The following is a 27,397-nucleotide window of genomic DNA, read 5'->3' as shown; positions in this document are numbered from 1 at the left end:
AATATTGTTTTCCTGAAAGTATCACCACTCTATTTAAAATATATTTTTCTATATTTCTAACTCTTTGATTATAACTAGGGTAGGACTAAATGCATTCAATAAACGAAACCGATATGGTAACACATTAAATGATTAAAAATTAAATCGAAACAGATAAACACTGCTATAGTTTATGAAAATAATGAAGTAATTTATGAAAGTGGAGATTACAAGTTTTTATCAGAAGAAATAGAATAGAGAAATTACAAAAAAACAAAAAAATGCAGAAACTGAAAGTGAGGGAAGATGATGATGATGATGATCAGCTCCTCTTGTTCTTGCTACCCAGCAAGAGGGAGAAGTAGAACAGGAATCTAAAGAAGAATCCCCAGGCGACGGTGACCCACAAGCAGTTCCACTTGGTCAAATCGGTGACTCCGTTCTGCCGCAAAATGTCGGAACCGGTGGTCAAACAGGTGGAGGTGGTGATGTTCATTCCGAGAGTGTTGCTCATGGCGTCCAAAAGCTTAACCTTAAGAGCCTGGGGCACCGAGCCAAGAGGCGTGTTATCGAAAATCTGTACTCCCCTCACGAAGCACTTAACGGGGTCATCGAACTCGTTCTGCAAAACAGCTTCATAAGGATACTTCACCAGTGACAGGTAGTGGAACCAAATCCAGTAACTGGGAATCCTATCCCTGTTGATGAAGAACCCACTGAACAGCAAGAAATACGCCAGAATGGCAACCACGATCGTGTAACCCAACATCACGTGAGGCACCACACCGGAAAGGAACGTCACGAACGAATTCCCAGCCCAAAACGACGCAAATATTATCAGGAAATAAAACAAAAACCCCGAGACTCCACCGTCCAGGCCCACGGCCCAGAACGTGGTTGCCGCGAAAGCCAACGAGAGAAACGCTAGTGCCGGCAACGCAACCAGCGCATGGGAGACCAAATAGGAGATTCTTCTATAAGCGTTGTAAGCAGTTTCCCTCATGAAAATGTAGCGTTCTTGGAGGAAGACGGGAAGCGCGTCGGCAGTGGTGTAGAAAGTTGTTGACATGGCAAAGGCGAAGAATCCCAGCCTCTCTTGCACTCCTTTGGGAGAGTTATCCAGTTGCCAAAACATGGTCGCAAGAATGAACCCCGTCACCATCACCGCACCCAATCTTATCCCAAACAACTCCGGCATTCTTCTCGAGTTCAAGAACGACCGCTTCGACAGCGTCGCCATCTCAATCCAAAACGGATTCGCAAAAGTTGGCACCATCGACGACGGGTTCGGGTTCGTGTTCGTGGCGCCAGAAACCAGTTTCCCTCGCGAAATGCTTGCGCTTATTGCTTCCTTCAACGACAACCCGTTCCGTTCCGCCTCCGTTGTCGTTTGATGGTGCTTCGTCATGCTTTGCCACGATTTGTTGAACTCGACCAAGCTCTTCGTTCCGCCGGGGGAGCCTTCCAGTTCGCGAATCAGGTCCAACGCGAACTCTGTTCTGTTGTCGGTTTCCGGAATAGGATGACCGAACTCGGAGAAGAAAACCGGTAACTGCGACGGTGAACCGCTGTAAACGGTTTGGCCCCGTGATAAGAAGATCATGCGGTCCAGAAGCCCTAGGATTCGGTAACTCGGCTGGTGAATGGACATGATCACGATGCTTCCGCTCTGTGCGATTCTCTGCAAAACCTTCACCACCAAGAACGCGCTGGTGGAGTCAAGTCCCGAGGTTGGCTCGTCCAAGAACAGCAGGATGGGGTCGTGGATAATGTCGATGCCGATGGAAACTCTCCGACGCTCTCCTCCTGATACTCCGCGGTGACCTTCGTCGCCGATAACTGTTTTCGCGGCGTTCCGAAGACCTAGCTGCTCGATGAGAGCCTGGACGCGGGCGTTTTTCTTCGACTTGGAGAGCGTGCGCGGAAGTCTGAACTCCGCTGCGAACATCAAAGTCTCTTCCACGGTGAGCATCGGGAAGAGCAGGTCGTCTTGCATCACGTACGCAGAGATCACCTTCAGAAGACGCGATTCCAGCGTTTCGCCGTTCAGCGCCACCGTGCCTTTTAGACTTCCCTTGGCGATTCGGTTCGCCAGCGCGTCGATCAGTGTTGACTTTCCAGAACCGCTGGCGCCGAGTACAGCCATGATCTCGCCGTCGCGAGCCTCGCCGGAGATATCGTTCAGCAGCGTCTTGGTCCGCCTGAACATACTCTCGCCGACGGCAGGTGCCTCGGCTACCGCGGACGCGCCGAGGCGGCTTCCACGGCGGGGAAAGACAGAGGAGAGGCTCATTTTGCGGCGCGCCTTGACGCTGTATGTGAGGTTGGTGAAGGAGAGGACGAATGGCAGAGAGCGAGGCCCAACTCCGGCGGCGTCAACTATATCGAGCGCGTGATGCACCGGCGTCTCACTTCCGTCGCCGGAGGCTTCCTTCCTGGCGTCCCCGACGTGCTTGAGGAGCTGGCCGAGGGTGGGCATCTCAGCGGAGGCGGGGCGGCGCGTGAGGTCGTCCATTTCCATTAAGTCGAAGTAGGGAGTGGTGACATTATTGACCGGTAATGAATTGTCCGCAAGAATGCGAGATGACATTGCTTGAGATGGAGTGGTTGATGAGTTGGAGAAGGAAGGTTAAAGATTATGCAGTATATATGGAAATGGATGTGGAAGGTTTGATATTAATATAGGGTTTTGACTAATGTATGGGTTTTATTTGGAGGTGACCTACAACTCCTAATTCATCAATTACCCAAACGTATGTATCTATATCTCTTTTCTTATTCATCACACTCTGTTAGGTGGGGGCGTCCATCTACTGTGGCCTAACAACGTATTTCTTCCTCATGCACTACCACATTTTTCGGTCCAATACTATTAATTCCTTTCTCCCTTCAAATATTCTTCTTTACATCTCATTCACAACCACTTATATTACAACACCTATATAATATGACTCATGTTGTTGCTCTTCTTGGATCATCGTTTCCTTCAATTAAAAACACTATGATTTGAGTGTTGCAACAACATGCCATTAAATAATGAGTTTCACTGGACAGTATACAGTATATATACAGTCCCAGAGACCAAAGGATAAAATCTTCCTTTATTTTCTTATAATGTATTGGATAAAGATATTTGACACCCAATCTTTAATAAATTTTTGACACCAAACATGTGTCATAAGTCAATTGGTTCATGTGTTTTAATTTTTTTAAACATTAAATATACGGACAAATTAACTTATGACACGTGTCAAAAATTTATTAGAATTTGGGTGTTAAAATATCATTATCCTACTAATGTATTTAGGCCTTTTGGTTACTTCTCCTTGTTAAAGAAAGAAAACTTTCAAGCTGCATTCACTGTATTAATAAAATTACTAAGTTGTGCACGTAAAGCTACCAAAGTAGGCAAGAAATATGCGTGAAACTTGGCGCCATGTGATGGATGACGCCGAACAGTTCCTGGATCAAATGTGGAAAAATTTGAAACTAAGACTCAAGAAAATGGTAAAATGTGGCAGTGGTCAATGTATGATGAATATGTGCAACTGATATGAATCACCATCAACACTACTCCAAAACGAAATTATTACCTTCAAATTATCATTATTGTTATTAAATTTTTAAATATTACATTTATTAATTATATTAACGTTTTCAATTCCCCTCTATTTTCTTGTGTTAAACCTAAAAAACTTTAAGAATTTTTATCATTCTGTTTTGGGTTCCAGAAAAGAAACATGGCCGGCCAAAGTCCAACAACGTCATCAAAATGGTCAGAGGTGACGGTTGGTTACCTTTTACAAATTAAAATTGTTTTTTTCATGGGTAATCTCTGTCTTTGATACTACTGCATTATGATTGCAGATCTAATAAACTTTAACCACTTTCTTTCTAAAAGAAAGAAAAAAACGAGTTTTGATTGTCAACCTTGGTGTCAATGCAAGGACACTTCTACCTTCTCACCTTTTCACTCTCACTTTCAACCATAATACAAGTTTAATTAACTCATAATGAAAAAGAGCAGAAACATGGTAGTTAATGCAGGTGGGCTACCATCCCAAAGTTACCAACTTGCAAGCTAACTCTTACCAATCTTTCTCTCTCTCTCTCTCTCCCGATGGCTTCCCACTCAAAGTCAAGACATGAGCAATTTCTGCATGTGCTCACACATCCTTCATTCATTCTCAATCTCTGTGGGTGTTTGGTCATCTAGTTAACTGTCACTGTTTTATGTCTTTGGAAGAATCTCCTACTTTTCTTATCACTAACTTTTTCTCTCCATTCTCTTTTTCCACACCACCGTCAATTCATAACCAACTTCTGCTAAATTTTTCGATCTTTTTCTATCTATTAAGAATTTCTGGTCAAACATTTTGGTTCAATTTCGACTCCTATTTCTATTGCATAACTTACATGCCTTTCTACAGTAACTTTTTTATGGAGCAAAACTTTATTTTATAAAATTTAATTAAATTTAAAGAGTCATAAACTTTATCTTAACAATATTGTTATTGATTTCTCAAACGTTTTTCAAATACTTAAAAGTTACTGTTTAATCATATATCACACTGATCCTTATAACTATGTTTTTTTATATAGAAAAAAAGGACTGAAAGTCCATGGATACAGATCCCAAAAGAAAATGACCCTTCGCCATGCCCAAAAAGGAATGAAGTTATGGATATTGTCAGATGTGAAGAAGAAAGTCAGAGACTGTAAGGAAGAAAAGTAAATAAAGAAATGTGTTTGCAAAGTTACCTTGATTTCGTGTTTAAAAGTGTTTAGAAAATATATTATTAGGTTTTTAGTTGTTGGTCCACTCTCAACTTTTTTTTATCGCTTTCACACTCATAATTCTCTGACTTTCTAGATTCTTTTTCAGATTCATAACTTGTGTTTTCAAGATTCATTTACGACTGAATTCAATCATTACTATATCTAATACATTTTCGTGCTCTGTTTTTTAGTCTCTGTTCACATTTCACTCTCAAATATGATGGCTTTAAATTTTGAAAAAATGATGAGGAAACATTTGTCCTTTCACTTTGCTTAAAGAGGTGCAAGAAGAATGAATGGAGGTACATAACTAAATACCCTAACATGTATTCCAGATTGTTGGACCCATCACTCCTGGGTTAGCCCACTAACAACCGTAATAATCCATGTCATTAATTGTAGCCGTTTAACATGACAACAAACATTTTGAGAAAAAGATTGAGTTGATTACATTAAAATTTTGAGAAATTTTAAAAATATGTATAGATAAAATGGAGATAAAAAAAAATTTATAACACATGGATCAAAATATGAAAAACGAATTAGATAAATGGATTTTTAATAGATTATAACAATGCAAAAATAGAACAGTTTGCAAAAAGACTTTTTGCCTTAACAAATTCATCAATTATCTAGAGTGAAATAATATAAAAAACACATTTATACTTGTCGTTTTATTTTTACACTTATATTTTTTACATTAATGTTAGTCGCCTTTTCCATTTATTTTATAACATTGGTATATAAAATTTTAAAAAGGCATTATACAATTTAAAATATTTGTATTCACTGGTAATTTTGAAATGTGTATATATTTTTATATAAAATAATATTTAGATTTAAATAATCTAATGTAAATAAAGACAATGTAAACATTGATAAGAAAATGAACAATTTACATAAATAGGGCGTGTAAGAAAATGTTTAACAAACTGATTCAAGATGAAAAAAATGAGTAAGTTGAATAATAATAATGAATTTGATTTTGAATTTAAATAAAAATTACTTATTTGGTAAATTTATATTAAACTTATTGAGATAATTTTACACTTGATTAAAAAATGAATTATTAAGCTAGGTTAAGTTAACTTTCATTCGACTGTATTTTATAAATTTTGGTTAATTATATTTAAGTTTTTTTTTTTTTCATTTCAGGTTGATATATATTTTTAAAGAAAAGGAAAAGAATTAATATATAAATATAAAATTATAGTACAAAGTATAATAAAAGGTAAACCCATTTTCAATAGAGAGAAGAAGCATCTTCCCATCCAAACCCTGAAATGGACGACAGAGACAAATCCGAAAAGAGAAGCAGAGATCGTCACTCCGAACGCCATCGCGACTCCGATGACCACCGCCCTCGTGACTCCGACGACCACCGCCATCATCGATCAGACAGGCATCACAGGCGCGACCCCAAATCCAGGGACAGAGATAGGGATAGGGCTCATGACAGAGAAGGAAGCAAGGACAGAGATAGGGACAGGGATAGGGTTCAAGAAAGAGAGAGTAGGTCGAAGGTGAAACGCGATGAGGAGAGGGAAGATTCGGTGGAGCCGCGACACTCCTCGCACTCTCACAAGCGCAAAGAGAGGGAGAGGGAGCTCAGCGAGGAGAGGGACTTCGAGGATAAGAAAATTAGGGTTTCCGTGGAGAGGAAGGAACGGAGGAAATTTGGGGATAAAGTAAAGAAGGAAGAACAAGAAGAGAAAGTAAACGGTGATGATAAAATCGGGGGCATACCTCAGGCCAATGTCAAGGAGGAAGTCACCAATGGCTCCCATGCCTCTGCTTCTTTCGAAGACGCTGCATCTGTCCACAACGTGAGTTTCTTTCCCTTATTTTAATGTTATGTTTTAACGTTACGATATTTCACGGCATTTGTGTTTTAGTTTTCTTGGTTATAGATGAATTGTAATGTGCTTGGTTTCATAGTGTTCCTAATAAATTATAGAGTAGTCTGATTTCAGTTACTGCTTAATGAACTAGAATGGGATTGCTAGTTTACTTAACCATCTATCGATATGTAATTTGATCCTTTCTCTCTTTACCTAATTGCGATTTTTGTTTCTGTTCTTTGTTTTCTAATTCTTTATCTTCTGTTAATTGATCGCTCCTGTTGGAATACTTGGAGAGGGGCATACATTTACTGGCGTTTTATCCTTGCTCTTTCAGGGTGCATTGGGATCATCTGCTGTGGCACCCTTGGCTGTGCCTGAGACATCTTTGACCCCTTCTTCTTCTTCTTCTTTTCCCATCAAGGTATCTTCGAATTTTACCACAAATGAAAATAAGGGTGTTAGTATTACCAGGTCTCATGAGGTTACTGGAAAATCTAGTACAGATGGGCCGTCTTCAACTGCTGGAAAGCCCGGAAGCTTCTCTATTGATGCACTAGCCAAGGCTAAGAAAACTTTACAGATGCAGAAAGAGTTGGCAGAAAAACTGAAGAAAATTCCTCAGGTACGTTAATGTTGCACATTTTATTGTTAGCTGGATAGTTCTCATTAATAGCTGCCAGAGTCAGACGATACTGATATATTTTGTTGTTGCTAAGCTTGTTCCTACGAATGCATTCATTGCCATGCTTTTTGGTTGTGCAGTTGAATAAGAGTTCTACCCAAAATTTGCAAGGAGACTCAAAGTTGGGTTCAAAGGGTGAATCTACAGTGCCCTCTTCCATTGCTGGAGTCACATCAAAAACTTCCACCTCAACTTCTCTCGGCCCAGTTGCAAATATGTCAATTTTCCCATCAACTGCCCCTGCTACTTTTGCAAATTCTCTGGCTAGTGGCACTAGCGCTACTGGAATTGCAAATGTACCCAACCTTGAAGCTGTCAGGCGTGCTCAAGAGCTTGCTGCCAGGCTGGGATTTCATCCAGATCCACAATTTGCTCCTCTAATAAATACGTTTCCTGGTCATATATTAACAGATGTTGCCATCCCACAGAAACCCACTAAGGCCCCTGTTCTTCGTCTTGATGCTCAAGGACGGGAAATAGATGAACATGGAAATGTTGTGAATGTGACTAAGCCCAGCAACCTTAGCACATTAAAGGTCTGGTGTTTTCTTAGTTGTTTCTTCGTATACATTTTATCCCTTTCCGGGATTCCTGTCTTAACTGTAGAATCTGTGTCTTAACATTCCAGGTCAACATTAACAAACAGAAGAAAGACGCATTTGAAATACTAAAACCTGTATTGGATATCGATCCTGAATCTGATCCTCATTTTGATGAAAGGATGGGTATTAATAAAACAAAGCTCCTGCGACCGAAGAGGATGAATTTCCAGTTTGTGGAGGAAGGAAAATGGTCACGAGATGCTGAATCGATAAAATTGAAGGTACTGGAACAGAAAATGAGTAGAAAGAAAAGTCTTTTTTTGTTGATTGCATGTTAAACTGAGTCACGGGTTTTTGAGAGACTTGTCCTCTCCTCAAGAATGATCAATTCTGATACCACCATTCCAAATTCAATTGCTTCTTTTATAATACCCACCTAATCAATGACTTATAGTCAGTTATTAGTTATTTCTTTTTGTTACAATGTTACAGGGCTTCATCCCATGATCCTCCTATATCTGCTTCTGTAGACATAGACTCCCCTAATAGCGTGTCTCAGCTCCGTGTAATCTTTACCTGTCTATCCCCTTCTTGCAGTCGCATTCTCTAGACTTTCCATATAATCTTTTCAGTTCCCTGGTATATGCTTTGACAGCTTTGTCATTATTATTTGGCTTATGCAGAGTAAATTTGGAGAAGCTCAAGCAAAAGAGCACAGGGCCAAACAAGCACAGTTGGCAAAGGCAAAGGCTGCTCCTGATATAAATCCAAACTTAATAGAAATTACAGAGAGAGTTGTAATTAAGGAAAAACCCAAGGACCAAATTCCAGAAATTGAATGGTGGTAAGTTTATGACACAGCCTGAACTGCAGCTTTCTATTTGCGTTCATAAAAGGTTCATGATTGTTTTTGAGGGTGTTATTTGAATGTCACAAATTATAGCAATTTAGATTCAGCAAGCATACTATATTTGGTTGGTTTAAGACTTCAAGTAGTTATGACCTTGTGTTCTTTTATTTCTGTTTATAATGATAACTATAATCATGTTAGAAGAAGATACAATGTGACAAACTGGAATAAACCAGTCGAGTAGTTTAAAAACAGTCTGGTTGAATGGTTGGTAAATTGAATCTGACTATGAACATTTGACTCTGGGAATCTATTTGTGTCTGCTATTGTCTCATTTTATTGTGTCCGTTAACTATTTGAATTTGACAGGGACGTGCCTCTTCTGCATGCTGGAAATTATGGTGACATTGACAATGGAATCATAGGTGAAGATAAACTGAAAATGGAAAAGTTCACTATTTATGTGGAGCATCCTCGACCAATTGAACCACCTGCTGAGCCTGCCCCTCCACCACCTCAACCACTCAAACTAACTAAGCAAGAACAGAAGAAACTCCGGACACAGAGACGAATAGCTAAGGAGAAGGATCGACAGGAGATGATTAGACAGGGTGTCATAGAACCGCCAAAACCAAAGGTCAAAATTAGCAATTTAATGAAAGTACTTGGCACTGAAGCAACTCAAGACCCTACTCGGCTTGAAAAAGAAGTCCGTAGTGCAGCTGCTGAACGTGAACAGGCTCACATAGATAGAAACATTGCACGCAAGCTTACTCCTGCTGAGCTGCGGGAGAAAAAGGAAAGGAAGCTGTTTGATGACCCAAATACACTGGAGACTCTTGTCTCTCTTTACAAGATAAATGATCTCTCACATCCGAAGTCCCGCTTCAGAGTTGATGTTAATGCTCAAGAGAACCGTTTGACTGGATGTGCTGTAATCTGCGATGGTATTAGTATTGTTGTGGTTGAGGGTGGAAGCAAGTCGATTAAGAGGTATGGGAAACTTATGCTCAGGCGTATTAATTGGAGTGATGTTTCAAAAGAGAAAGAAGAAGATGAAGATTCAGATGATGATAAGACTGTCAATAAGTGTGTTCTGGTGTGGCAAGGAAGTGTTGCGAAACCCAGCTTCAATAGGTTCAGCGTTCATGATTGCATCACTGAAGCAGCCGGCCGTAAAGTTTTTGTGGATGCTGGTGTTCCTCATTATTGGGACCTAGCTGTGAATTACGTAGACGATGAAGCTGTTTGACATGTCTTAAAGTGTTTTTGTTCTTCGTTATTGGCCTTAATAAGGCCTTCTGGTGAGTTATCAGTTCTATAATTTGCATTTAGCAGTGTTTTAAACAAAATAATACACACGATAGATCAATTAGTGGTGTAAGCCTTTTCATGTTGGTTTGGATAGGATCCAGTCAAATATGTTAATGGTTGCCTGCTAACATTTGCTTAAATTTGAAGCCTTTGTGATTTGACTATGTCTCTGACTATGCAATGTCTCTGATTTGATATACAAATATATTATTGATCTCCCTTCTTACAATCCCTATTGCCCACTGAAAAGCTCTTATTCATAATAAGAGGTGGCGCGAGGGATTTCCGAGGTGCCCTTTTGAAAAAGTAAATGGTTGATTGAGTTGAATGAAGCCTTTTTGAACTTCAAACTTCTAGCCTATTACTTGGTAGTTATACAAATGTCATTTTTAAGATTGATCATAATTGAATTAGTTATATTATTTTAGATTATGTTAATATATTTTGTCAATTATCAAATCAAAAATAGTTTAAGAAGTTTCTAATGCTTAATTAGTAACCTGACAAATTGTTGTGCAAGAGATTAGTTTATATGAATTTGTATAATTCGTATGACTTATTTCCAAAAGTTGGATCAAATTGTGCTGTGAACACTCACTAACTGTTTGCACAAAAAACTATTCCGGTGCCCTCTAACTTTTTAGCCACTGACTTAGAGATTTTGAAAAACGATAGTGAAATGCTTATAAATTCACGGTCTACTTTCATTCCATGTGAAGTCATTTTCCTAGTTTGAATTCAGCCCTTGATATCAAAATTCTAGAAACTGAAATAATATATATTTGAAACTGAAAAAAACATTAACATTTACCACCAATTTTAGCTTTAATACATTTCAAAGCTTAAAACTGACGACATCTAAGATACTGCACTTATTTTTTATTTGTTTTTTCAAAATGCAAATGGTATGAAAATGGAAGTTATCAATTCAGTTTTATGATATCGTTTTACATTTCACTTGAATATGTGATTTAACAACCAGCATTAAATATTTTTATTGGACTAAATTCCATTTATTATGGAATATCAGTTTTCTCTGTAATTATTAAGAGATACATAGCTTAAAGGTGGGAATATATAAACTTAAAAAACATTAGAAGCGACACAAGTTAGTGCAGACTATATATTTATATTTGAATGATAATAATAATTTTCATTATCTATTTGAATTATAGGGCTGGGTTTCACTTTTACAAACTGCATTACTTATTCTTAGAAATTTGTTTCCGTATCTATTTCCAGTAATTATATTTTGGTAGAATTTAAATCAAACGTAATTTTTTTTTCGTATATATTTCTTTTAAATTTGTATGATAAGATAATTTTTTAAATTTGCAATTATTTCTGTATTAGGAATAAGATTATTGAAATGTTTGCTTTGGGAAAACAAAGTTTCTTGTTATTTGATACTTAAAGTAGTATATAACTTATAAATTAAGAGTTCCACTTTTTCCAATTTTGCTCATACTAATTTTTAAAAAGAGGTTTTCTCTCTTCCTCTATTAACGTCTTCATTTTCAATAAATTATTATAAGCGCGTACTTAATCAATTCACTTTTATTTTATTTTATGAAGCGTACTTTGTCTGACATGTAAGAGCAAATTTAAATATAAGTTTACTAATTTTTAATCATTATATGTCCACGTATATAAGTATGCTTTGTTATGCTATCAGAAACTTATTAACCAATCAATTAATTAAGTTCCAATTCTTATTTGTTTTAACTTTCAATAACTTCCTAATATTATATGCGTAGATTGCTATAGATGACTATCAATAAATTTAAGATCTAATAATTTAAATTATCAGATTTCTTAAAAAAAAATTAACATGCTTTTATGACAAATGATGAGAGACATTTTTATAAATTTATATAAAAGATTAATACTATTTTCAATTAAAAAAATTTCAAGTAATTATTTAACTCAAAATATCGATATCACATTCAACTCAAAATGTTTAAAAAATAAATTTACAATTTTTTCATATATTTCTTAATTGAACTTCTTAACATATATTATATTTGTCTTCTTTTGGGGAAGAAGGTTAAACAGGAAAAAAATGGCAGACCAGCTATCACAGTAACAATGTCTTATTTCTTACAAAGTACATCTTTTCTCCTAAGGTTGAATAGCACAGAAGCTTTCTGTATAGTTTTCCTTCGGCCACCAAATTATAGACAAAGGGATCATAACCCAACGAAGTAGGAATCAAACTATAGTTTTTTGGATCGATCCAGCCTTATAGGTTGAGTGCAGATGCAGTGTCTTGCAGTGAAATCTGCAAGAATTTGATGAAGTCAAACATGTTTAGCACAATACAGCTAACTAACAACTTTATATTATACACGGTTCCTCCATTTTGTTTTAGTCAAATGATTCTTCCTCAGATATGATTCAATATATGCACAATTGACCCGGAAGATATGGACCATATTGCTACATTAACCAAAATCATGTTGCAGAACTTCTATATAACAGTATCATTTCATGGCCATGATAACCAACAACCATTAATCTTAAAATGGCCACTACAAGTTCTCTCTCTATGTCTTTTCCTGGCTTCAAACTAAAACTTTCTCTCACTCTGATCGCATGTGTTATTGGGGTTACTTCAGCTCAGTTATCTGATAAATTCTATGAAAAAAGTTGCCCTGCTGCTCTTGCCACCATAAGGAAAGCAGTGAAAGAAGCTGTGCACAATGAGTCTCGCATGGGGGCATCCTTGCTCCGACTCCATTTCCATGACTGCTTCGTTCAAGCAAGTCTCATCTCTCTCAACATCATCATGTTTACGTATAAAAACTTTACATTCTAGATAACTCCTACATGGTGCATTGCTGCATGCATGAGCTACAATTAATACTCTATATACATTCAGCAATGTCTAGAATAATGATCACTCTGCAAATTGAATGAGTTTATAAACACTTTACCTCAGACCATATCATGACATATTGATCTGTTTTGGTATTACAGGGATGTGATGCATCGGTGTTGTTAGACGACACGGATACTTTCACTGGAGAGAAGAATTCGTTTCCAAATGCTAACTCTCTTAGAGGTTTTGATGTGATAGATAACATAAAATCAGAGTTGGAGAGCATGTGCCAAGGTGTTGTCTCTTGTGCAGACATCTTAGCTGTTGCTGCGAGAGATGCTGTTTTTGAAGTAAGTGCTGCTACTTTGTCTTGTTCAATTAAGATTCATAGATATGTCGCATAATTCAATGACATGCATTAAAAGAAAGTGATTTCTAAGATAAGTTGAAATGATCTCAGCTTGGTGGACCAAGATGGGAAGTACCATTAGGCAGAAGAGATTCAACCACAGCAAGTTTAGCCGAATCTAATTCAGACTTACCAGCTCCTTTTTTCGATCTCGATAGCCTCATCAGTGCTTTCGCCAAGAAAAATTTCACTGTAGAAGAACTAGTTACTTTATCAGGTAAAACAGATAATGGTGTCAAGACTCTATCATACTATTGATCCAACATGATAAAGTATCGATCTTGATAAACTTTTTTTCTTGATGGTTAAGGTGGTCACTCAATAGGACTGGTGAGGTGCCGTTTCTTCAGAAAGAGGATTTATAACGAGAGCAACATCGACAAGAGATTTGCAGAAGAAAAGCAACAAGAGTGTCCCTTGGAAGGTGGTGACGACAACTTAAGTGCTTTCGATTCGACCAGTTCATTCAGATTTGACAATGCGTTTTACAAGAACTTGTTGCAGCAAAAGGGTGTGGTCCACTCCGATCAACAGCTCTTGAACGACGTGAATGGAACTGATAGCCCGACAAAGGATCAAGTAGTTAGTTATGCGAGAAACATGGGAAAATTCAAGAAGGATTTCGCAGCTGCAATGTTGAAGATGAGCATGATGACCCCACTTACTGGTTCAGACGGTGAGATCAGGCAAAACTGCAGCCGAGTGAATCCTCCTTCAACCTGACCAACTTCATCTTCAATTATATCTATTCAATCAAATAAAGCCTTCTTCTTTCGTCTCTTTCTCACCTTCAACTGTAATCTAATGCATCTTCTTAACACTTCATTTTCCTATCATTTTTATCATACTTGCAAAGTTACTATTATATTTGTAATTTATATCGTTCTATGATAAACTCATGTAATATTCATAATGTAAAATCACGTTTCCTACTAGTCATCATGGAAATTAAATTAAAGGAAAAAGTTCTTTTTTTTACAATTTTTTAATAATGTATACATGATAATTCATGATTAATTTGTTTTAAATATTTTTTTTAAAATATATTTAAACAGACAAATAAAATGATAACATGTAATCTGTTGTCAAAAAATTTATTAAAAAATGTTGTTAAAATGTTATGATCTTAAATTAAAATAAGGAGAAAGTGTTGGGGGTGTGTGATTTTGAAGTAACTTAAAAAATGGCATAAATTTCCCAAAGCATATTGGGTGGCTTCAAATATATATTTATTATTGAAGCTAGATCATCAAATTCACTGAAAGATCTTTTCTAGGTTATATTATATTAGTATTATGAAGGCTTTTGTATTTCTGAAGAAACGCGTTTTTTCTTGATAGAGGAGCATTTTTTAAAACATTACAAGATTTTGACTTCTTTCTCATATATATATATATATATTCACATTCATTTTACACATTATAAAAATAAAATAATTATAAAAAATTGATATTTGTAAAAAAATTAATATTAATCAAATATAAAAAATCTGTGTGTATCAAAATATTATTACTTAAACATTGGTATACGACAAATTCCAAGACTATTTACGGTTTTTCGATTTGAACTCACTTATGTTCTTTGTAGGAAAATTTTGCCACTGAATTCAAATAAACAATTTCTCTTATCTCTTCTCTATTTTATACAATCTGAAAACATAATAACCTGTAGTTAGTGTTTTCCTTCTAGTCACTATAACAAAATTAATAAAAGAAATTAATTTTAAAAACAAAAGGTATGTAACTTTAATGACCCATATATAGATAATGTTGAGTAATTTAAAAAGATTATAAGAAAAAATGTGTTATAATAAAAGAGAGAGAGAGAAAGTCGTTAATCTCACCAACTTTTCTTTGAATCTATCTATCAAAATATTATAATTACCTTCTTGTTATATGGTATCCTTAAATGGATGAGAAAAAGAGCATATTTTTAATTTACAGATTATTAGAATACCTTTGCACTCTTTTGACTTTTTAGTGTACATAATTAATATGTAAAATATTAAATAGAAAAGAAATGTGTAAATTAAATTTTAAAAAATACTTAACTTTTTTACTACTGTTTATATAATAATTTATAATTGATATGTTTTAATTATTTTTACTTATTTTTTATTTTTATTGAAAAAATATAAAATTTTACACTTTTAAAATTATTTTAATATTGTATTATGTATTAAATGAATTTAAAAAAAAAAGGTAATATTTTTAAATAAGTTAAGAAGTTAGAGCGAATATTTAAGACTGGATTGAATGCTTGATGGCGCCACCTTCCATTTCTCGTTCTTACCTACCCTTCGCCAAACCAAACCTCCCTCTTTAAATTTCCCATTCCTACATACACACTTCAACTCATATCAATTTCACTCACTCACTGCTTTACCAATGTCGCTCCCTTCCGTAACCGCCGTAGACGTCGAAAACGTCACCTTCCCTCCCACCATCAACCCTCCCTCTTCCGCCACCGCCTTCTTCCTCGCCGGTGCCGGCGTCAGGGGCCTCCAGATTCAAGACAATTTCGTTAAATTCACCGCCATTGGGATCTACCTCCAACCTAACGCCGTTCCTCTTCTCTCCGTCAAATGGAACGCCAAGTCTGCTCATGAATTAACGGAATCCGTCGAATTCTTCAGAGACATCGTTACAGGTCATCAACCAATAACTGTATGAAAATACATACGTCTGGTCATTATTCCTTTTCAATTGTTATATCTAATTAAGAAGTTGTTTTCAATGAAAAAAATTAATTTTGCATGTATTAAAATTAAATATTCTGAATAATGGTATAATCAAATGACTGTTGCGGATGTAGTGTTTTGAAAATGTGCTGTAACATGTAATGGAACCTCTTTTTAAGGTTTAGAGATGTGTTTTCAGCATGTGAATGCGAAGAAATTAAAGGATGTTCTGTTCACTGTTCAGGGCCGTTTGAGAAATTTATGCAGGTGACAATGATCTTACCCTTGACGGGGCAGCAATACTCAGAGAAAGTTGCAGAAAATTGTGTTGCCATTTGGAAGTCTCTTGGGATATACACTGATGCAGAAGCTCAGGCAATAGACAAGTTTGTTACTGTTTTCAAAGACGAAACATTCCCACCAGGCTCCTCTATCCTTTTCACTGTTTCACCCAGTGGATCATTATTGGTTAGTGATTATGGTGTCAATACTTATCTTACAAAGTACATGTCATGCATCAATTTCACATCATGTCATGGTTATTCCTATAAATTAGCTACTCTTATCTATTTTTCTTACACATTATGTTGTTTCTAGAAATATTAGTATTTTTTTTTTCATGCTTTAATCAGAAATCTGTATTGCAAACAGATAAGTTTCTCTAAAGATGGATCCATTCCAGAAGAAGCCAGCACTGTCATAGATAATAAACTACTTTCAGAGGCTGTGCTGGAGTCGATGATTGGTAAGCATGGCGTCTCCCCTGCAGCAAAACAGAGTTTGGCCACCAGATTATCTGAGTTATTCAAAGAGGGGGGTGTCTCTGAATCTCATAACTGATTTTATCACCATCTGATGATGAAAATCCTTTACCACTTTGGTGTGTTACCAATAAATAAGGGGGAAATTTCAGATTTTACTTGTGTTGTTATATAAGTTCTGAATTGTTGTATTTGATTTTTCGCTGTGATTCAAGTGATTATGCTTATCTGTTTTGCATGCTCGAGGATTTCTGCTGATTGAAATCAAACACAGTACATGAAATTTGAATGAAAAAAGTTGTGAAAAAGTAGTCAACTTAATTTTTCTACCTTTATAATAAGTTTAAGAAAATGTCAATTTGGCTCAAACTTTATTCGGGAGACTTGTTCGTGGGTTGGCTAAAGAAGAATCGGATAAAAAAGGAAAAAAGATAAAATGTAAAGTAATGCGCCTAAAGTTTAATTTTATAATAATTTAATAATGCATAATGATGAGAGTGATATAAATTAAAGATCATGGCAGTGCTAAAAAGAGTAGTTTGATCAAGCCAACCCGCATAATAAAAACATCTTACTTTCTCAATTTTGTTTTTCTTGCATTCAAACCCCTTTTGCTCTAATAAATAACTAAAAAAAAAGGGATTAGGAATGTCTGGTTTACATTATTCAGATTATGAATGCATTTATTTAGATTAAGAGTAACAGAGAAAGTGCACCACCAATGGCTGAGGAGACAACATTGTATATTTCATGCATTTCTCAGTTTTCACTCAGTCTTGGAATTGTCCTCTTTCAGAAACTCATAAAATCTTGTAGCCAAACTCTGTTTCAAAGCAGGAGAAACAGGAATCTCTCCAATCATAGTCTCCAGCACTGCCTCTGAAAGTGCCTTGTTCTCTATCACTGCATACTCATTTTCTGGAATCGTCTCATCTTTTGAGAAACTAAGCTGCAATTTGTGGAAAAAAAAAAATTGTTGTAAACTGTATGTGTGCACAGGTTCATTATACTACGCAATTTCACAAACAGTTGGTGACTATACTAACCCCCAATGTTCCAGTGGGTGATTGCCTGTAGAAAGCAGTTGCACCTGGTGGGAAATTTTGATCCTTGAATGCATATCTGAATTCCTCTATAGCTTTTTCTTCTGCTTCACCGTAACTTCCATTGGATTTCATAAAGTTCACAGAGTTCTCAGATACTTTCCTAACATATTCAGGTCCATCCAATGTTCTTACCTTTGTCGATCGAATGAATTTTTCAAAGGGACCTGATTAGACACATTCATTCATAATTTCAGTTGTCATTCATTCAACAATTTTGTAAATGAAGTGACAATAATTCAATCGTATACAGGAATATAGTGGTTGGACAAGAGATTCAAATTTTCTTGTTCATGTTATAAATATCAACAACAAAGAAAAGTTCTAACTTACTAAATCATTCTTTGACACACCTAAACTTTTTACATTCATTTGATATTATCCTTACTTACTTTTTATTCTCTTCTTTTTTAAAAAACTACAAAATTTTACATCATTTTACTCTTATATTATATTATATGTCAAATGAATATAGAAATATATCCGGATATTATTACTCAAAGAAATTCTCATTGAATATCTACCACTTGATAATTAAAGATATAAAATAAAAGGCTGAGCATTTCGATATGAACTACTTAGAATTGTTTTCATTAATGATTTATGAGAAATCAAATTTTTTAATATCTTTTGAAATGTTTTTATAAAAATTAAAATTGGAAAGTCCTTTGTTGAGAAAAAGATTTCTATGAATGGTTTGCGATTTTAATTTAGAGGAATTTATTTTTATTTTTTACTTCTAAACATTCTTTACTTTCTTTTTCTTTCCTTTCTCTTAGACATTGCAGCTGCTTCCCTTTTTCTTCTTTCTGTTAGTTCTTTTTTTATGATCCTGTGGCATTTCATCAATTAAATATCCAAGTACTATTATAGTTTCGATTATATATTTTGATTTGGTTTAGCCTGTGAAAAATTAATAATGATGTATTGATTTGAAAAAACATGCAAAAAAAAACAATGAAAATTATTGAGATGTTGAATGAGTTTGGAAACCGTTGAAGGTTTAATAGTTTATGAAACTCGGTGAACAATTTTTTTCTTTTATATTATAGAAAAGCATTGAGTCTTTAAATAGTTTGGAAAATCCTTCAAGACCTTTTTTTAAATTTTTATTTTAAATCAAATCCTAATTTACTTTTCGTAAAAATCTTTAGAAAATAAAACTCAAAATTTAAATCGAATTCTAATCTACCTATAAAAAAAATTAAATGTAAGTCAAAATTTAATTTTTCACAAACTGAATTTTAATTTAAACTTTTGTGGAAAACAATACATAACAAAGTTAGAATTAGATATTTTGAAAATCAAATTCTGAACTAAACAAAATGTGTGTCATTTGTGTAAATTTAAGGCACAATTTGCTACTTTTGGTAATTTCATATCTAACCCGTGTTATGTCAGAAAAAAAAAAGGCACAATAATGGAGTTGATGTATCAAACAAAACTAGTTGTACACTTCAAGAAATGGCGCTATTGAAAAAGAAAAGACTATAAAAGACAAAATCCTGAGTCCCAGGTTCTCTTTAACGCCTGTACTAAGAAATTATTTAAATTTGAACCAATAATTTCATAGTAAAAGAAGTTAATATATTTTTAAGACGCGGAAAGATGATAATTAATTTGACTAATATAAGATACCCTCTTCTCCACTGACTAACATAAGTGATAATTAATTTGACTAATATATTAATGTATTAAACAATAGGTTTAAACTTTTTTTTATCCCTAAGTTCTGATGTTCAGTTTAGTTTCCACCTTTAAAATTGTCAACCTTTAATTCCTGCTTTTGTGATTTGTTAACGGAAGATGTTATGAACAACAAATCACTTAATGAAAAACTTGTGATTTGTTAATGAATATGACTGATTTGATACATTTTTTATATCATAGGAACTAAAGGTTGACATTTTTAAAAGTAGAGACTAAACTGAACATCAAAACTGAACATCAAAACTTAACTTAAGGACAAAAAAATGTTTAAACCTAAAAAATATATTCAAATGTCAAAGGATCTTGATATCTTAACAATTTCTTTTAACAATGTTTTGATAATAGAACACGTGTCATCACTTTATTGGTTTATTTGAATATATGTTTAAAAAAATATTTGAAACGGACAAATCACAAACTGTCACATTTGTATCGTCAAAAAATTGTCAAAAAAATATTATTAAAATAACTTTTTCCAATGTCAAAATAAGGAAATATTGATATATTTCTCAAGTTAATGATAAATATTTGGGAGAGGAGGTTTATAAGGAAGATAAAACTCGATAAGATTTTCATGGAGTTTTATTTTTATATTTAAGAATGACAAAAATATTTGTACTCATAAATATTTATAAATAAAATTTATAGGTATAGTTTGTATATACAAATATTTATTAACTGTGAATAATCGAAAGTAAATATTTTGATGTTTGTTTGTAAACAAATCCGATATGAATATTATATTATCTTTTATTTAATGTGAGATTGGAAGTCGGATCTAGATCCCCAAATGTTATAACAGAAAAACAATGAATGAGTAAAGAGATAAGCTAAAGATGAAATTTGACCTTTGATGATATCTCTATAGAACTCAAGGGACTCAAATTCAGCTGCACTTTTGCCCTTCCATTTAGAACCCAGCCATGCAAGAGCTTTCTCTTCCAAATAAACTCCAATCGCCGTGAATTTCACAAACTCTCCTTCAATATTCAACCCTCTTACCCCTAAACAAAACAAAAACCAGATAACATACTAAAAAACTCAGACTATCGATCATCTGCAAAAACATGTCTCTGTCTTTTTTAAGAATCTGTCTAAGTATAAAATGATGAAAAACATGACAGAATCGACCTGCTCCACCGAGGAAATAGGGTTTGGTTGAGGAAGGAGGTGTTACATACGCAGGGAATTCAAAGAACTCAACCGTGACTGCGGTGGCCATTATAAAACAAATGGAGAGTCTTTGTCTTCTGATTTCTTCAACAACGAAGATGCTTTATATAAAAGCCATAACACCTCACTCTTCTTTTTTTTACAACTCATTGCATTTTTAAATAAACCGATTCTCTTTACTAAATCTATATTAATTAAAAAATATTATGGATCACCAGCTTTTAAATTAGTACAGTGTTCGGTTGGTAGATGAAATAAGGTTTAAATTCTTAACTAGTCTCCGTGTTTGGAGAAAATTTTTCAGTTTAGTATCTGTTTTTAAAAGTGTATACATTGGGTCTCATGTTTTCCAATTTGTGTCAATTTAGTGAATTAATGACACTTCAAACAAGTTTGTAACAACAATTGGAAGGTGTCCAAACGTTTCAAACAGTTAATAAACATGCTGAAACTCAAAATGACTTGTCCACTTGCAATTTTCAAGCCAAATTGATGGTTCAAAGAGACTAAATTAACACAAATTGCAAAACATGGAACCCAATGTATACACTTTTAAAAATTGGTATTAAAATAAACATTCTCTCCTAACACAGAGACCAATTAAGGATTTAAGCCACGAAATAAAATAGTCACTTATCCCATCCAATGAGACAACTCCTCACTCAGACTGCGTCAAGGAAATTATGATATTTTAAACTACTAGCATTGACTATAAATAATTATCGTTTTATAATTCACCATAATGTTAAATTTTTATATTTATAAAGAAAAAAAGAGAGAGTGAATAATAATAAATGGGTGTAAAATTATTTTGTCAATCAACATATTGTTTCCAGATGTGGGTCGAGGATTTTTTACAAAATACTCTTTTACACTTTCTATGACTTAGTCTAAGTAATTATCAATATTTTCGATCCAAGTCTTTCTCAACTCTAATCGAAATCAATTTAATAATGCTTAATTTAATAATTAATTCGATCAAAGTTACAACAAAATCTAAAATTTACAAATATAATATTTATCTTATAAATTTAATGAAATACAAATAAATAAAGGATAGACTTATTAATAATTTAAAAAGCAGACAGACAACAGCATGTTACTTTTCATCTATTACTTTTCCCTTTTTTTTCTCGATGTAAATTCGGACTGAAAATGATTTTTTGTTTTCATGTAATTGGTCGTACTTGGAAAATTTGCTAAGGACTGTAGTGACAACTAGCAAAAGAAGTGGTTTTGTCTACTATCACGTACACCGATAAGATGTTTTTTTACCAAAGAGTACATATAGACTGAAGAATTATCTCGATAACAGATTCTCTCAGATAATTATTTATACATATACACAAAATTTAGTTCAAAATTTAAGTTTTAGAAATGTTTATTAAAATTTAATGTTATCTAACATAAATATTCAACACATTATACCGTCTAAATAAATATTATACCTAATTCAATTTAAAGTTTATTTTTTTAATACAATGTGGGACTCATGCATTAAAATATGTTTAAAAAAATTATTATTTATCACACGTTATTTCACTGATTATTAAATCATTCATTGATATATAATCATAGATGTGAGATTATATATATATATATATATATATATATATATATATATATATATATATATGACAATTCAAATACACATATTCATATACATAAATAGAGGAAGTAGTAGAACCTGCGCCGCCGAGGAAATAGGTTTTTCCGGTGGCTGATGAAGTGACCACCGCAGGAAAGTTGGCGAATTCCACCTGGACGTCGGTGATATTCGGTGCTGTGGCCATTTTCAAACTCTACTCTGTTAATGACATGACAATGCAAGAATGCAGCAACTTATATAGGAAGGGATGCACTCCTATCTCTAGTAATACACTTTTTTTTTTCTTTTAATACATTTCTGACTAAATATAAAAATTAATAAATATTGAAATGTAAATTTCCTCCTACAAAATAATTTTATAAAATTAAATTATTTTTAAACATATTTTAAATGAATTATTATTATTATTATTCAATTTTCATCTTTCTATGCTCTTCACATATTTGTCCATTCCATACTTTTTTCAATTTAATTTTTTTCTATGACCGAAATTATCTTAAAGGACATTTCTATTAAATATTGCCTATGTATATTCCAACTAGAAGACAAGTAGATGAATATCAGAAAATATTCTAAAAAATATATATTGACAAGTTTTAATTAAAATGTTCTCAAATAATAAACTTAAAATATGCTTTACTAACTATCATTAAAGTGAAAAGTATAATTTGGAGTATACTATTTAATGAACAAGTTAATTATTAGTTAAGTAACTATTTTATTTAATCATTAAATAAAATTCACTATTTTATTTAATCACAGAAGATTCAAATGAATGTCTGTGATTGAAGATTCTATATATTGTATATATGCTAAAAGTATAAAGACAGTAGCTCGTGTTTATCTTCTCCTTTCTCACCTACCCACCTTTCAATAGCGCAGGCAATCGTGAAGCCAAACTGTGTTTCAAGTCAGGGGAGACAGCGTGTTCTCCGATCATAGTCTCCAATACTGCCGCCGATACAGCTTTGTTCTCTATAACTGCAGCCTCTTCTCTTGGTATCGATGCATCTTCAGAGAAACTAAGCTGTAAATGTTCATAAAACAAAACATATTATTCTTCAACTATTTCAAAGGAACATAAACATGTTTAATGTAGGAATTATTGCTAAATTAGGTAAAGTAGTAAGAAATGGACTGACCCCCAAGATTCCATCAGGTGATTGCCTATAGAAAACAGAGGCACCAGGTGGAAAATTGACCTTCTTGAAAGCTTCTGCAAACTGTTCAATGGCTGCAGCTTCAGCATCACCATATGTTCCAACAGACTTCAAGTGTGCAACGCAGTTTTCCATCACCTTCCTTGAGTATTCTGTCCCACTCAATTGCAGAATCTTCGACCCTCTTATTAGCTTTTCAAATGGTCCTAAAAATACAATAAAAACACATCTCAACACCCCTGTACGGATCGATTACCAGAGAGCAAAGAGTGAAAAAACTATCGGCAGAGACATACGGTTATCTTCTTCCCATTTTAACAAGAAAACGTTACCTCTTCATTTTTATTTTGTTTTAAAACTAATAGATCAATCTTAACTTATTGTTTATTTGTCAAAATTCATGTTCACGTAAATCAACTTAATATGGATTTTTTAGATACTGCACCACTATCGTTTTATTTCATTTCTAATTAATCTAATTCAACTAAAGCATAAATAGAGCCTGGTTAAAAAATACTGTTTTAGTATAAAAATTAATAATTTTAAATATTTAACATTTTTAATATTTTTAAGTATGATCCTTAGTTATAATTTTATTTTAACATTAAAATAAAAATATCCATTAATATCATTAAAATAAGAGTTAAATTAAGATTATTTTATTTTATTTTTATGCACGATTTAATTAATTATTGTATTTTCCTCAATTAGTATAGGTAAGATAATTGTAAACTCTTTGGTTTTATACTTTATTTTAAACATTTTATATTATTGTTTTAAATAAACGTTACTTTTTTAATAAATTGTATGTATTCATTATTTTATACATCAATAAAGATTAAGGAGACATAGTATGTTTAATATATTAGGAAAGAAATATTTTAATATAAATTTTGAATTGTGGGAGAATAAATTTAATGATTATTATTTTATTGAATATAATTTTAATATATTATAGTTTGTAGTTTTAAAAATACAAGACATTTGATTTTTGTTACAAAGAAATAAAATTATTGGTTATCGATTAGTATTAATAGTTAAGAGTTCACTTCAATTTATACCGTATTTTATTATAATTTAGTATATAGTTTGATACAATAAAAATTTGTTCAGTTTAAATTATACTATTAATTCAGTTTAGATAAATTAATTTTTGGATTAACATAATTTTTAGATTAATACAACTTTTAACAGTGCATAATTCAATTTAATTAATTTTGTTCACTTATACCATTCAAATTTTTAATTTAATATAATTTTTAACCCTGCACAGTTTAATTCAATTCATTCAGTTCACTTTTACCTTTCAGCATCCTGTCCAACTTACCAGATCGAACATTTTATTCACACCATTTTCAAAATTATTTTTTATGTTAAGGTTTAAAATTTAAAATTTAGAATTTAAGATTTAAGAATTAAGAAGTCTCAGCTTCTATTATTTATGAATATTTCAAAAACTAAATAATAATACAGATTTAATAAATTTTATTAAAAAATTATCGCTAGAGTTTGGTCTTCACCTGAAATGATATCTCTGTAGAAGTCAAGAATCTGGATCAACTCTTCCGAAGACTTACCCTTCCACTTAGCGGCGAGTGATGCCACCGCTTTATCCTCCAAGTATACTCCGATGGCCGTGAACTTTATGAATTTCCCCTCAATCGTCAATCCTCTCTCCCCTGCATCATAATTCATCTCTTATATATATATATAGGTCAATTCAAATACACAGATTCCTATATATATATAAATAGAGGAAGTAGTAGAACCTGCACCGCCGAGGAAATAGGTTTTTCCGGTGACTGATGAAGTGATCACCGCAGGAAAATGGAGGAATTCCACCTGGACGTCGGTGATAGTCGGTGCTGTGACCATTTTCAAACTCTGTTCTGTTGATGACATGAAATGCAAGAATGCAGCAACTTATATAGGAAGGGAGGCACTCCTATGTTCAGTAATACACTCTTTTTTTTTCTCTTTTAATATATGTCGACTAAAAATAAAAAATAAAAAATATTTAAATGTAAATTTCCTCCTACAATTTTTTTATAAAATTAAATTATTTTTTACATATTTTAAATGAAATTTTATTAATATTATTCAATTTTCATCTTTCTATGCTCTTCACATATTTATCCATCCCATACTTTTGTCAATTTAACTTTTTTTCTATGACTAAAATTATCTTAAAGGACATTTCTATTATATATTGCCTATGTATATTCCAACTAGAAGACAAGTAGATGAATATCAGAATATATTCTAAAAAATGTATATTGACAAGTTTTAATTAAAATGTTATGAAATAGTAAACTTAAAATATACTTTACTAACTATCATTAAAGTGAAAAGTATAATTTGGAGTATACTGTTTAATGAACAAGTTAATTATTAGTGAAGTAACTATTTTATTTAATCATCAAATAAAATTCACTAATTTATATTTATTTGTTTCTGTCATCATCACAATAGGTTTAAAATTTTGAGAAAATAATTTTCTAAGACTTACTCAATTATTTCATCCCTTTCCTTTAATATTATTATGATTTTTTATTTTATATAAAATATTTGAAAAGGAAATTTATTGATATTAATTTAATTAATTCCTTTGGTAGTATTTTTTTGAATTTAGTTATCACTTTAAAAGTTCATTGACCTGACTCGTATTTAGTGAACTTGACACTTCATTCTTATAGATTCAATTATAAATTTTTTATTAAAAAGTAATAATACTTTAATACATAATTTTTTTACAAATATAAAATAAATTTTGTTATTAATGTCTGTGAAAGAACATTCTATATGTTGTATATGCTAAAAGCATAAAGACACTGGACTGGTGTTTATTATCTCCTTTCTCACCTACCCACCTAACTAGCAGCTTTAAAGAAAATAATAGCAAAATAAAATAAAAAAAAATATATATTATAGTTTATATACTTTCATACATATCCGTTTTAATCAAAATAAGATCGTGATGGACCGCAGTAAATATGATTTTTTTTTAGGAATTTGAAAATATAACAATTAGATTTCACATTTTTATGTTACTTTTAACGATTCAATTTTTTAACAAGTAAAAAAGATAGGAAGATGGTTACTCTAGATTTTTGCGTTTGGAAATAAATATATAAAAACTCACTTGTCTTGCTTTTTATGTGGTGAGTTTGGCGTGCGTTATCCTACTTTGTTATTTTAACTTTAGAATGATTATTTCATACATCTAAATTTTTTATATTCATTTTTATTTATTTTTATTTTTATAAAATAAATTATAAAATTTTACATTTTTTAATCATTTTATTCTTGTATTATGTGTAAAATAAATATAAAAATATGTCTTATTATTATTATTTTTTTATCTTTTTATCTTTACCGTATTTTGTGTAGAAACGTAAAGGGTCGATTTGATTCACAATGCGTTTTTAATCTTATTTCAGTTTAAACTTTTGGATCTCTTTGTATTTTTTATTCTTATAAAAGGAGTGGATTTGTCTACTTGTATAGCGATAAGATGTTTTTTTTACCAAAGAGTACATATAGACTAAAGAATTATCTCCATAACATATTCTCTCATGTAATTATTTATACAATACACAAAATTTAGTTCAAAATTTAAGTTTTAGAAATGTTTATTAAAATTTAATGTTATCTACATGAATATTAAACACATTATAGTGTCCAAATAAATATTATACCTAATTCAATTTAAAGTTTCTTTTTTAATACAATGTGGGACTCGTGCATTAAAATATGTATAAAAAATTTTATTTATTAAACATATTATTTTACTGATTATTAAATCATTTGTTATATATATATAGGGGTTTGTTAACACGCGTACGCCTGTTTTTCAGTTGGTACGTTTTAACAATGTGTACCGGATTATAGTAGACAAAAGTACCCTCATTGATCATGGATTCAAGTTTTAAAGTCAAGAATATTTAAATAATTTTCATTCTCAAAACTAAAAAAAAAAAA

General features: G+C 32.7%; 5 protein-coding genes across 7 annotated transcripts; 3 read left to right on the top strand and 2 right to left on the bottom strand.

The window, feature by feature from the left end:
* Nucleotides 1-145: 145 nt before the first annotated feature.
* LOC106771213 (ABC transporter G family member 6-like) lies at nt 146-2,665 on the bottom strand. The gene has a single exon (XM_014657151.2). It carries the CDS (start codon nt 2,567-2,569, stop codon nt 302-304), a length of 2,268 nt encoding a protein of 755 aa, XP_014512637.1. The 5' UTR covers nt 2,570-2,665; the 3' UTR covers nt 146-301.
* Nucleotides 2,666-5,990: 3,325 nt separating this feature from the next.
* LOC106771798 (protein RDM16) lies at nt 5,991-10,204 on the top strand. 3 transcript variants are annotated; one of them, XM_014657783.2, is made up of 6 exons: nt 5,991-6,584; nt 6,937-7,224; nt 7,365-7,820; nt 7,913-8,107; nt 8,510-8,670; nt 9,046-10,204. In XM_014657783.2, the coding sequence occupies exons 1-6, from the start codon at nt 6,042-6,044 to the stop codon at nt 9,926-9,928; spliced, it is 2,526 nt and encodes an 841-aa protein (XP_014513269.1). In that variant the 5' UTR covers nt 5,991-6,041; the 3' UTR covers nt 9,929-10,204. The 3 variants fall into 3 exon arrangements, with proteins under 3 accessions (XP_014513269.1, XP_022641548.1, XP_022641549.1); XM_022785827.1 differs by lacking the exon at nt 5,991-6,584 and having other exon boundaries at nt 6,937-7,023; nt 7,106-7,224; XM_022785828.1 differs by lacking the exon at nt 5,991-6,584 and having other exon boundaries at nt 6,952-7,023; nt 7,101-7,224.
* Nucleotides 10,205-11,911: 1,707 nt separating this feature from the next.
* Nucleotides 11,912-14,173, top strand: LOC106771800 (cationic peroxidase 1). The gene is made up of 4 exons (XM_014657785.2): nt 11,912-12,751; nt 12,970-13,161; nt 13,272-13,437; nt 13,531-14,173. The coding sequence occupies exons 1-4, from the start codon at nt 12,515-12,517 to the stop codon at nt 13,941-13,943; spliced, it is 1,008 nt and encodes a 335-aa protein (XP_014513271.1). The 5' UTR covers nt 11,912-12,514; the 3' UTR covers nt 13,944-14,173.
* A 1,309-nt stretch (nt 14,174-15,482) lies between these two features.
* On the top strand, nt 15,483-16,958 carry LOC106771802 (chalcone--flavonone isomerase-like). The gene is made up of 3 exons (XM_014657786.2): nt 15,483-15,869; nt 16,145-16,368; nt 16,552-16,958. The coding sequence occupies exons 1-3, from the start codon at nt 15,608-15,610 to the stop codon at nt 16,738-16,740; spliced, it is 675 nt and encodes a 224-aa protein (XP_014513272.2). The 5' UTR covers nt 15,483-15,607; the 3' UTR covers nt 16,741-16,958.
* Nucleotides 16,959-17,180: 222 nt separating this feature from the next.
* On the bottom strand, nt 17,181-25,340 carry LOC106771799. The gene is made up of 8 exons (XM_014657784.2): nt 25,186-25,340; nt 24,937-25,095; nt 23,399-23,622; nt 23,124-23,283; nt 22,335-22,430; nt 20,323-20,478; nt 17,708-17,931; nt 17,181-17,610 (listed from the first exon to the last, which is right to left on the bottom strand). The coding sequence occupies exons 1-8, from the start codon at nt 25,316-25,318 to the stop codon at nt 17,428-17,430; spliced, it is 1,335 nt and encodes a 444-aa protein (XP_014513270.2). The 5' UTR covers nt 25,319-25,340; the 3' UTR covers nt 17,181-17,427.
* Nucleotides 25,341-27,397: the final 2,057 nt, after the last annotated feature.

Source organism: Vigna radiata, chromosome 8, assembly GCF_000741045.1.
Source record: "Vigna radiata var. radiata cultivar VC1973A chromosome 8, Vradiata_ver6, whole genome shotgun sequence".
NCBI lineage: Eukaryota > Viridiplantae > Streptophyta > Magnoliopsida > Fabales > Fabaceae > Vigna > Vigna radiata.
The sequence above is the reverse complement of the archived record's forward strand: the minus strand, read 5'-3'. Positions and strand labels throughout refer to the sequence as shown.